The 12639-nt window shown below is 37.1% G+C and overlaps 1 protein-coding gene across 2 annotated transcripts; it reads right to left on the bottom strand.

Annotated features, from left to right (window-relative positions):
* Positions 1-3006: 3006 nt before the first annotated feature.
* LOC103974287 (BTB/POZ and TAZ domain-containing protein 2) lies at positions 3007-5474 on the bottom strand. Of its 2 annotated transcripts, XM_009389073.3 has the most exons (5): positions 5131-5469; positions 4919-5052; positions 4508-4829; positions 3376-3689; positions 3007-3289 (listed from the first exon to the last, which is right to left on the bottom strand). In XM_009389073.3, exons 1-5 carry the CDS (start codon positions 5263-5265, stop codon positions 3133-3135), a joined length of 1062 nt encoding a protein of 353 aa, XP_009387348.1. In that variant the 5' UTR covers positions 5266-5469; the 3' UTR covers positions 3007-3132. The 2 variants fall into 2 exon arrangements, with proteins under 2 accessions (XP_009387348.1, XP_009387349.1); XM_009389074.3 differs by lacking the exon at positions 3007-3289 and having other exon boundaries at positions 3384-3816; positions 5131-5474.
* Positions 5475-12639: the final 7165 nt, after the last annotated feature.

Raw genomic sequence — 12639 nt, 5'->3', positions numbered from 1 at the left:
GAAGCCAAATACGAAGCGCTCCTATCGGGCCTCAAGTTGGCCCTCGAACTACAAGTCAAAGACGTCCAAGTTTTTACTGACTCTTAGCTAGTAGTCGGCCATATCAATGGAGACTACATGGCTCGGGATGCCACCATGACGAAATATCTATCGGAGGTAAATAAACTCATTAGCTGCTTCTGAGGCTTCGCCATAGCAAGGGTGCCGCGAACGCAGAACACGCAAGCCAATGCCTTGGCAAAACTCGCCTCGAGATTAGACACTGAACCGCCACCAGAGGTCGAACAACTTCCTCACTAAACTATTACGACCGAAGAGGTGGCCACCATAAAGGTGCCTTTTAGAGTTCACATGCTCCGAAAGGACAAACCTGTGTGGGTACGTCCATCACCCAAGCGAACAATTCCTCGCAAGCCTATGGGCCGAACCAATGGCCTACCGACCAAATGGTCCCTTATTAGATTGACACTAGAAGGAGGGGCCAAGGCCTGCACCTCGGCCGAGCAAACTTGCTCCCGAGCCGTGCACCTTGGCTATAATCCCTTGGCTCCCCTACGAGAGAGAGCACTGATAAGACCATTTAGTCCCACATTGGTTGAGAAGAATAGGAACCAAGGGTTCATAAGTCCGTCAGGTCTCCCTTACCCTTAGAGGTGCCTTTTAGAGCTCACATACCCTAAAAGGGTAAAATCGTGTGGGTACGTTCATCGCCCAAAACGGAGAATTTCTTGTAAGCCTACGGGCTGCACCAATGGTCGACCGACCAAATGGTCCCTTATCAAATTGGTGCTAGAAGGAAGGCCCAAGACCTGCACCTCGACCGAGCAAACTTGCTCCCGAGCCGTGCACCTTCGCTATGATCCCTTGGCTCCCCTACGAGGGAGCACTAATAAGGTCATTTAGTCCCACATTGGTTGAGGGGTATGGGAACCAAGGGCTCATAAGTCAGCCAAGTCTTCCTTACCCTTAAAGGTACTTTTTAGAGCCCACATGCTTCGAAAGGATAATTCCTCGCGAGCCTACGGGCCGCACCAATGGTCGACCGACCAAATGGTCCTAATTAGATTGGCTCTAGAAAGATAGCACAAAGTCATGCACCTTAACTATAAGCCCTTGGCTCTCCTACGGGAGGGAGCATTGATAAGCCCTTGGCTCACCTAAATATCATAGACTTGTTTCTCAAAGTTTTTGATCTTAGAATTCACTGCCCTTGGGCTTTTCTTTATTGATCTTGAGACATTCCCTTCTCAAAATACGAGATGAAAAAACTTATAAATATTTCTTTCAAAGAAGATATTCATGGATTACAAATAATAAGGGTGTTCTTTGCAAAATATGTAAAAGGGACAACCTAAAAAAAGATTTTCTTTTCTCAAGAAGTTATCTTATCATATTTATCTCTCTAAACTTAAGTTTATCATATATATTCTTCCAAAATCTCAAAACTTGCATTTATAGCGTTATGTACAGTCTCCTTCAGCTACCTATAATATTGTTAGCTTAAACTACAATTATCACTAGTATATACTGATAGGGCATATTTTGGCCCTAGATGACTCACCGCGAACATCACAAACTAGCCATCATAAATGCAACACCATATGGTACCAGAACCATGAGGGGCACGGTACCGCAATCATGGGGTGCACGTCACGTCAAGTTCCAACTGTACAACTATGTGACCTGACCACCCCGAGAGCCTGGGGTGGTGTCGTCTGCTTTGTGATGAAAAAACTTATTGATTTTGAGACATTCCCTTCTCAAATACGAGATGAAAAAACTTATGAATATTTCTTTCGAAGAAGATATTCATGGATTACAAATAATAAGGGTGTTCTTTGCAAAATATGCAAAAGGGACAACCTAAAAAAAGATTTTCTTTTCTCAAGAAGTTATCTTATCATATTTATCTCTCTAAAATTAAGTTTATCATATATGTTCTTCCAAAATCTCAAAACTTGCATTTATAGCGTTATGTACAGTCTCCTTCAGCTACCTATCAACTGCCTATAACATTGTTAGCTTAAACTACAATTATCACTAATATATACTTATAGGACATATTTTGACCCTAGGTGACTCACCGCGAATATCACAAACTAGCAGTCATAAATGCAAAGCCATATGGTACCAGAACCATGAGGTGCATAGTATCGCAATCATGGGGTGCACGCCACGTCAAGTTCCAACCGTACAACTATGTGACCTGACCACCCCGAGAGCTTGGGGCGGTGTCGTCTACTTTGTGACGGGGCCATTTAATATCGCAGAGGCACCACCTCCCCCCCCCCCCCAAAGACGTCAGCTCGTCAGAGGGGATATCATGCCCCCGCGAGGGTCAACAGCCAGGGGGAACCAGGGCGCGACCGACTCTCGCACACAGGTATATATATCTCCGGCCGATTCCAAAAAGGGAGAGGAATCCACACCCATCAAGCTTGATCGTCGGAGGGGCCAAAGTCGGGATCCACCCGACGAAGACCATTTTGCAGGGAGGAGATCGTCATCGAGCCGCAAGTGCCTTCACCCCGAAGTCATCTCCCAACATGCAGAGGAGGGCAGTCCAGTGGCTCGGACCCCGACCGATGCTAGTCCCGTCTCCTAGAGGAGCTCGTGTGGTGAGGAAGATCGCCATCTATCCTAGCGACGAGAGGACACTTCTTCCCTCAAACAGAGCTCAAGATCGGTGGACCTTGGAGAGCCACCCCTCAGCCGCTAGAGAGGATTAGCCTAGTCCTACCGTTTCAACCCTCGTGTTCTACCAGAAGTTCCCGACATCGGCACGTGGGTCTAACCATGCTGACTCATCAGTTACGGTACTTTTATTCACTAACATATACTATTATTTAAAGCCTAGTATTATAAAAAAATTATATAATATTTTTTAAAAAATATATTAGCTAATATTTAACATGATTCCATCCTTTACAATTGATAATGTCGCTTAATATATGATGCAACCTTGAGAGAGAGAGAGAGAGAGAGAGAGAGAGAGAGAGATTAAAATTAAGAAGGTACATTGTCATTAAAGAAAACAAGGTGGTGATAAAAGAATCATATTACTCTTTGTATATATGTAACGTACATCTCAACCAAAACAAAAAGCGAAAATTGTACGTGGCCAGCATAAATCTATCTTGTTCCTCTATATCTCACCCTTGATTTCTGCACTATTTCTGGTACCTTCCTGTTGGCCAAAGAAGACATCACCCTAGCAGTAGCAACCTTCTTCACTAGAAGTCTCCATGTCCTGTCCACCTTCTCCTCCTGCACCTTCTTCTTGAACTGCCTGTGGTAATAACACAACACAGGTAAGCAACTTGAGGAAGCAAGAAGGTATTTAGCTGGATAGAGGGGCATGCATGCATGGCTTACTCGCAGAGAGGAACCCTGCAGGAGTCAGGCTGATCGCAGAGGGAGGAGTGGAGGCGGAGGAGCTGCCACATTCTCTTGCAGTGCGTGCAGCCCTTCGGAGACAGCTTCCGGCCGCAGGCAGCGAAGTGGCGGATGAGGAGCTGAAGCCCTTCGCACGTACTAAAACTGGTGCATGGGTAGGCCGGGGGACGGCTGTTGTGCGGCCCGACGTCGGTGCAGCCTTCGGTGCATATGTGCTGCAGGCAGTCCATGGCTTCGCTCAGTTGCCTGTACTTGTCTTGATCTCCCCTTTCTCTCCGCCATCGCTTCCCTCGCTGCGCATGCCATGGATCGCAAACGAAATGAGTGATCGATCGTCATTAGCGAAGACTGAAATGACATGACAGCATCTCCCTGGTTGCAGTGTGACCTCCATTCAGAGTTGCAGGACGGTGTTTTCCACTTGTGATATTTGACACGTACACGCTCATTAAAAAGAAGAAGAAGAAGAAGAAAAAAAAAAAAACATTCCATGACTCTGATTTGGTTCACCCACGAGAAAATAAATGTGGAGAAAAGAAGACAGAGACAATGTTGTAGTATGTCTTTTATTATTATTATGTATATATGACTGCAGTCAATATGTTGTTTCGGTAAGCATTTTAAGGCTGACTGGATTTGCATCTGTCAGGTACCAACCTCTCCTTCCATGTTGTTTCCTGGGAATGCATGATGCCTTATCTTACTGGAAAAATGTCTCCATAACAATAACCAAAAGCAAAACTTCCGTCCTCTTTCTCTTCATCCATTCCTCTTTTTCTTATCCCTACTACTCTTCCAAACATTATTACTTCTCTTTGACCAGTTTCTACCTAAGTTCCACATCATAATGAATCTTGGCAGTTCCCCAGACAACCTATGCTTATGGAGCTAAAACCTCAAGACTAGTCCCGTTAATCCTTAATCTCCTCCTTGAGATATTCTTTACAGTACTTCATCTTGCCCATAAAAATCTACCTTGCAAGAACAAAAAAGGGACAGCTAGTTTCTTCTGTGCCGGATCTGAATCGCGGACTACCCTATCAAAGTAATTGGACATCGATGATTCATTACAGATCACACAAGCATCCATGACTTCTGTCAGATCACAAACCTGTGATGTTTCTTGCAGGAGCTGGAGGACCTCCGTCTCCAGGCCCGGATCATGCTTCTGCACAAACCGCCATCCCTCCGACTGCTGCACCGCCTCCAAGTCTTTGGCCACCAGCCTCATGCACCGCTGGTACAGCCGCGGCGCGTCGCACAGCCTGGCCAGCTTCAGCACGTCCATCACCTTTACCGCGCTCAGCCACGCCGCGACGCCGGCCTCGCACCGCCGCTTCAGCCACCGCACGCGGTACGCGTGCGACAGCGCCAGCAGCGCCATGCCGTGCCTCTCCATCTCCTCCTCCGCTTCCCTCGACCACATCCCAGTCCTGATCGTAATCACCATACCCATTAAAGCTAGGATCATCAGTGATCTCAAAAGAGAGGAGTTCACATGCCGAGATCAGAGTGGCTTTACCCGGAGGAGTAGAGGAACTGCAGGAAGACGAGGACAGCGTCGTGGGGGACGCCGAGTACGTGGATGATCCTCTCAGAGTTGCCACCTTTACGTGATCGATCCAACATCCGCTCCAGCACAGGAGAAGCCGAAGCCTGAGGATCCGGCAGTCAGAAGCAAAAAACTACAACCCAATCGGATCCGAGACACAAACCAAAGAAGGAATCACACACCAATACGCTGGAATGGGCCGGTATGCTTTTCCCGTCCGAGGTCACGATCTGGACGTCGGTCGGCGGCACGCACTCGTTCCCGGCCTCGTGCCATCGCCGGATGAGGCCATTTCGATGAGTAACTGAAGCTGTCATTTCCGCAACTCGACGACAACTGCTTGATCTTCCTATCTGATGGATCTCTCCAAGGATCGACAAGGGAGACTTGGTTGAGAAGGTGGAAGGAGAGGTAGATGGGAAGGCCAAAGACTGGTCTTTAATAGAAAGAGAAGGCAGACTGGATTGGGTGGATACATGGAGAACCTATTGTCAACCATAGATTGCTTGGCCACTAATTCCATAGAACAGCCTGTTGTTTTGGAGCCAAATATAGGATTTGACGTGGTGCCGCGTCAGGAACAGCCAAGTAGATTAAAGCTGCGACTACGGTGTAAGACTTGGACTGTATCGTATTGAGTAATGTCTTATGTATATTTCCTTATATATCGGAACATTATTGATACCAAGATGATTTATGCTTAGGAACTGTAAAAATAGACGGTTTTTTATTTTTATTTTTTATTTTTGCAAGGATAATAATTAGATTCCTCAGTACTTATGGTCGGTGGAACGTTGTCACGCGTGTTGACTGACTATAATAGAAATATATTAAATTAAAAAAGGAAATAAATTCCTTCCAAGAGAGTGGTTCTGATTACTACGGCTTTTAGTTATTTTTGCCACAAATTTTAATCATTCCAATAAATATTATATCCGATGGACTTTATCTCTCTACCGCCTAACTTGGGTACTTTGAATATATAATTTTTAATAATAATTTAATATATGGGTCTTCGGTATTTACATATCTATAACATATATTTCTTAAAATTTCTCAGTGGAGTTCCTTTGCGATTCTTATAGTGATAATTCCTTTATTTACTTAATTTTTATGGGATATTAAACAGGATGCCAATGTAACATATACATCATTGGTAAGGGAAAAAGGGATTAAAAATAATCTTATATTACTAAGGATCATAAGAATAATTGAGTTTGATTCACAACTTAACGATTTAAATTTTCTGTTGCATTACTATTCTTCTTAGACTAGATTGATTGGTATTTAGATATTATATGAGTTTTAGAACGCGTAACGCCAAGGAGAAATGGCCGTGCTATCATGTGATTGTTATTTGTCTAGTAGGAAAATGGATGACGTTTCTATTTAAGAGAGAGAGAGAGAGAGAGGCTTTTAAAAAAATAGTCACACCAAATAGAAATAGTCGTGCGTTATTGTTCCGATTAGAAGAGTCTGCAATTTATTGAATTGCATTATTGTTCTGATTAGACTAGTTTAATTGGTATTTGTGTGTGATATGAGCTTTAGATTGTCTCATTATTATTTGTCAACTGGTAAAATGGGTGACTTTTCTATTACTTATGACAGACTTGTTGTTGTGGAGAAGGCGAAATCATGTTTTGGTCTTTGGTCGAGATAGTGAAGTCTCACCTTCTATCTCCTATCAATGGGCTTCTTAGTTTCGTCTAATGAAATAAATATGTGATGTGTGTTGCAGTCCCCACATGAGAAGCTTCGTTCACAACTTTTGTCTTTTGGGTCCATCAAGAACCAGGGAGTGAGATGAAGACTTGGTACGGAAGGCAGATAGATATGTACATTAGCTTATATTTTTCATGTTTATTTGTTTATATATATGTGTATATATAATCTTATAATACGTTTGAGAAGTTTCTTACCCTTAATATATATTATTATTATATATTTAAAATATTAATCTGGTGGCAATGATAGCGTAGTAAATCATTTATCAAATATTAAAGATTCAAAATCTCATCCAATACATTTCAAACTGGTTTAGCCAATAAATTTTTTTTATTATTTGAGAAAAAAGACTTTGACTATCGATGATAATGTCTTAGCGTTGAATCTCAAATCCAAATCATCTTTCGGTAGAATAATTATGGGAACAATGTTACATTGTAGATAGAGATATTATTTTTATGACATAAATCCAAATCATATTTGGAAGGAGAAATTTTATCCTAGCATCAAATCTCACCCTATAAAAATTAAAATAAAACAAAACTATGGTTTTATCGTTCTATATTTGAATTTACTGTATAATGATCCCTTAAAAATATTTAAAAAAATACACTTTCTGTCATTTGTGAAAGTATAATTTACATTAATGTATTTAGGAACATATTATAATGTTAAAAGTATTAGGGATACTTTTAAGTGGTTTATACATTTTCTATACTTCTTTACTATAAACAACTAATATTAACCATTCGCTAAAGGTAGTCGACATGAATGTTTTAGATGAATGTTAACCACAGTGATGATATGTGAATGAGTTTATTTTTTCGAAGTGGTTACATATGCTTCATTAAAATGTGTAATAATAAGTATAGTGTTTCCAAATTTCCAAGTTCCTTTGCATGAAAATGCACTCCATTGGTGGTGATGTGCCCCTCCAACAAAAACAAAACAAAACAAAACCAACCACAACTTGTGTTGGATAGTGTCTAGATATAGACACCGGTGATATTTGGTCGTACTACAAGGCTCATATGAGCCAGCGTCACTTCATCAATGAGAAGATGTGATGTCTAATATTTCAGGCGTATTTGCTGGTCCCATGACTAGGGGGGAGGTCTTGCATTTTGTTGATGGGAACATTTTGGTGAAGAAGAAGGTAGAGAAGTAGGCATCTCAAGTTCAATGTTTAGTTTGGAAACAGTGATACTCCCCCTCACCCAAATGCATCCACTATCTTAAATATAATAAATACATGAATGAACAAAGCTGAGACACCGTTTTCCTTTTTCTTTCTTTTTTCCTTATCCAAATACTAAAATAAAATCATCTTATTATTCCTTTGAAGCACTCTTATCTCTCTTACTAGTTGAGAAAGAAGCACTAAATAAAAAAAAAAATTTAAAAGTGCTATCCTAGAATTAGTTGGGATATTATAAGATTTTTTTATTCGATTTACTATAATGTTTTATTTTGAGCTGTCTTGGTCAGAAGAGGAAGGGTGGAAGAGGTTTTTCTTTCTATTAAAAAATATTTTGAATAAAAAAAATAAGATTAAAGTTAGATCCACCTTATTCCAGTTAGGTTTTCTTTTCCCCAAAGATAGATAGATAGATAGATAGATAATATATGAATGTAGTCATCTTCTGTCGCCCAGTGAGAAAATTAATATCTAAATATATGTATATATTTCTAGAAATTCGCTTTTTAAAGTACCAAAGCTCATATATAAAGTTTACTAAAAGATAGATACCTCACCTAACAAATATTTTCCTTCACCTTCTAAATCTACCAATCTCCATGCCTTCAATTCCATCGATTGAGTTGACTTTTCCCTTTTTTGTGTATTTAGAACTTTATTTCTTGTGAAATATATTATGATGCATGAAGCTGATGGTGGAAAGCTTGAATCTATTCGCCTCATTGAAATCGTTGGTTTCAGATACCTATCGATTTTAGAGAAATAGGCACGTAATTGGAGTTTGAATTCTACTTGGATCACTTAATTAAGTCTCCTATGTAAGTGAATTTTGAATTCTACTTAGATCACTTAAGTCTAGATTGGGTAAAATTTAGAGAAATTAATTTTATCCATCGTTAATTCTTGATTTATTTTTTGAGGGTTGTAGCTGTCTGAAAGAGGAAAGAAAATTTATCATCAAAAGTCCCTCCAACGATCAAATCAAATTTTGTTCAGTAGAGTTCAGACTAAAGATATATTTGAATAAACTGTTTTAGATAATATCAGTTCTGTAACTTCAAATCTAATCAAAAAATATTCTTGTCAGTACGATAGATTCCTTATCATCTGTGTGGACTTGAGTTTGATCGACGAGAACAAAAATAGAAAAAAACAAAATAATAGTCTTATCATATCCTCAAAAATAGTGAATCGAGTTCGATTAAAGGATGGGCTTTTGAAGACAAAAGAGAAAAAGGTATTATGGATTATTGAAATACATGAAATGAAACGTAAGAAGGCCGTCGTCCGTCGACAACCTCACCTGGTCCTCCTCCTCTCAGCATCATAGAGTTACAAAGAGCCAAAAAGGACGAGAGAAAGAGAGACATTAAGAGTAGAAGAAAAGAAGAAAAAGATCACATGATTCATGCACTAAGAGAAGGACGAGCCAGCCGCCATGGGTTCGTGCATGTGATTCCTGGACATCGCACCTACCACCCCGTATCTCCTCTTCCACCCACCATGTGCAATTCATCCTTCTTTGATGATGGATGCTGACAGAGAAGTGATATGTTTCCGCTCCTGATGATGCAAGTAAGCCGTGGCTGCTTACTTTTCAGACTACCATTTCTTTCTCTTGGAATCGTCTTCTCCGACTCCGTTGTGAGAAAGAGAGAGAGAGAGAGAGAGAGAGAGAGAGCAATAGAGATCCTAACTCGCCAAGGATCCTGACGTGATTTGATTCCAACTCCAATCAAAGTCACATATATAGATCAGAATTTTAGCTCGATAATCACTTAAGATCAGATTGAATGCGTCTGGATCATGATGAAATCTACTCACGGTATGTAAAAATAATTATTAGTAGGAGCATATGTCTTGGATTGTCCTTTCCTTTCATGATAGATCTTTGATCCTGGTGTCAAATAGAAAAGAAAAAAGAGATATATATATATATATATATCAAATGGAATCTGTTTAAAGGTTGTATTATTTGGTTTGGGTTCCAATGTCGATCTAAGTGGGCGGGCAATGTGTGGGCTTCAGAATCCATGATGATCAAACCTAGTCCAACAAGATGTAGTCATGGCTGATCATACTGAGTTGAACATGATTTGACCAACCACATTGACCAAGTTTTAATTTTATTTTGTTTTCAGAACTGACCAATTTGTGTTTTTTCTAATTTTGCTCCATTACAACATGTTCACAAATTTACAATAATATCTAAACTGTGCCTTGTGTTTGTGTTGAGGTAAAATAAATATATGATATTCACATTTTGATTAAAAAATAATAAAATGATAACAATAAAAGATAAAATTTAGAAAGAATATGGAGATGCATAAACCTTATCTTAAGGCAAAATCTTATTTTTACATGCAAGATTAATTAAGATTTTCATCCTAAGATTCAATCGATATTATTTCTCCTAGATCATGGAGTGACTTGATTAGCCTCTTTTAACAAATCAAATGGAAAAAAATTAAATAGAAAAAATATATCAAAATAAGTAGAAGAATTATATTAAACTCTAAATTTAATGAATTATAATCGTTTATGACTCTATTTATTTTATAGAGGCTCAAAGTGCCCCAAAGATTATCATCAAAGGGCATATGTACAAAGGACATGTCCTTTCATAAAAAAAAATCTACCAAAAAAATTATTTTTTAAAAAATTATATTTTAAAATTAAATCCAATAATTCTTAAAAAAAATTAAAAATTTTATAGATTTAAATTAAAATAATTAATAAGTAAAATAAAATAATAAAGTGGGTTCTCGATGCTTATACTTTGCGATCAATGAAGTACTTTATAAAGTTTAAACTTCACTTAGTATAAACAAACATAATGAATCATATCTTTTAAATATGTTCTTTTTAACCTAGAATTATATTATAAGACACACAGTACAGATGATTAATTGTGGGATTGCATATTAACGACCGGCATGTGAATATTAATTTTTCATAAAAACTTCTTGAGATTGTCACATGTGTTTACAAATACCCTCATATAAGAGAGCCGAATGTTCATAGAGTCATATCTTACAAAAAATATCACCTAGAGCCTTTTTCAGAATTAAAACTCTACCTTTACCATTGTATAAGAGCAATAAACATTTAAGAATAGGAGTTGAAGTTATACTTCATTTATGTACTAATGTGTTTCTTATTTATATTTTTTAATTTATTCATTGGCCAACTCATCAACTTGTTATTACAATTTTGAATCTCAAGTTGGGTTGCTATTATTGAAAGGCTCATTATAGGCTAATCTATCTCCCTCGATAATTTAATAACAATATTCATTTATGCTATCATGACATATCATACAGTCATCTCATTTTTCTTAATGTTAGAATTTATAAGATTAAATATATAATCAAATATCAATAAGATATGTAAGACCTCATATTAATAATAAAATGTCAATAAAATATAAACAAATAAAATAAGATAGGTAAGACCTCATATTTCTAATAAAATTTAATATGAAAGAATTAATAATTTGCTTACAATATTACACATACAATTTAATAATTAAATATTGGTCATAAATAGTATAGAAGATATTAAATAACATAAATATTATCATTAAAATGAATTGAAGTCCCATAATTTTAGAAAAAAAATTAACATCAAGAAGTTGACATAAAAATTATGATGTTGCATATGATTAGTTGTCCTACCAATTTCAAGTGCCATAACATTTTTCTTGATTTTGTATATGCATCATAGTTATCATAATTACATATCAAAGTTGCATATTCATATATCACCACAAGCCCCACATTTAAAGGATTATTGTACCAAAAAAAACAAAAAAAAATCTAATCTCAACATCATGTATTAATAACAATTACATAACTAAGGATATTGCAAGACATACTTGAGTGGATATCAGATGTATCAGAGAGTAAAGCACATGTAATTGATATAAAACCTCATGTTAACGTCTATTTAAGCAAGTCAAAAGAAGTGTTTAGGCTTAAATTACTATGAAGAAAGTTGAGCATACGAGTCATGTTTTCATAGAAAAAAACCATTCATTTTTTAATTATAAATAATTTATAATATACTAAGAGCAGAGATCAATCAATCAAAAACATCGCCAGATTAGCATGATCTCGTTAGAACATCAGTCACTTCAGAAAGTGGACAATAGTTTCATTTCCCAAGTACAGTGAAAGGTTTGGTTCCTTTATTATATAATTTAGAAATTGTATGTCAAATGACAAGGAGATGAGTGGTAACACACGATATCTAAATATACTTAAGATACATAATTTAAATAAGTTAAGCATAGCAATAAACAAAACTACATATCAGTCAATAAATAACACACATTTAACATGTGAATTCGTTGATCAAATTTCTTAAAAATAAGAATTCAATTTTAGAAAACGAAAATGATATTTATATTTATATTTATCTAATGGTGTTCAAATATCGAACTCTAATGGTCATAATATATATATATATATATATATATATATATATATATATATATATTTATTTATTTATTTATATTTATATTTATATTTACATACTGATACATGATATCAATCATAAACAAAAAGTAATACTTAACATAGAATACTAATCTATCGGTGAGACTGTATTCGAACGAACGGAAGAAATTACGACCATTGTAGGATCAAATCAAAAACACTATGACAAGAAATCGAAATAGAGGAGAAAGATTATCACCCATCAGTGGAATGTTTAGTAATAACAAATAATATTTTTTTAAATATCTAACAAATACACATAAATC

The sequence above is a fragment of the Musa acuminata genome, chromosome BXJ3-6 (assembly GCF_036884655.1).
Source record: "Musa acuminata AAA Group cultivar baxijiao chromosome BXJ3-6, Cavendish_Baxijiao_AAA, whole genome shotgun sequence".
Classification (NCBI taxonomy): domain Eukaryota; kingdom Viridiplantae; phylum Streptophyta; class Magnoliopsida; order Zingiberales; family Musaceae; genus Musa; species Musa acuminata.
The sequence above is the reverse complement of the archived record's forward strand: the minus strand, read 5'-3'. Positions and strand labels throughout refer to the sequence as shown.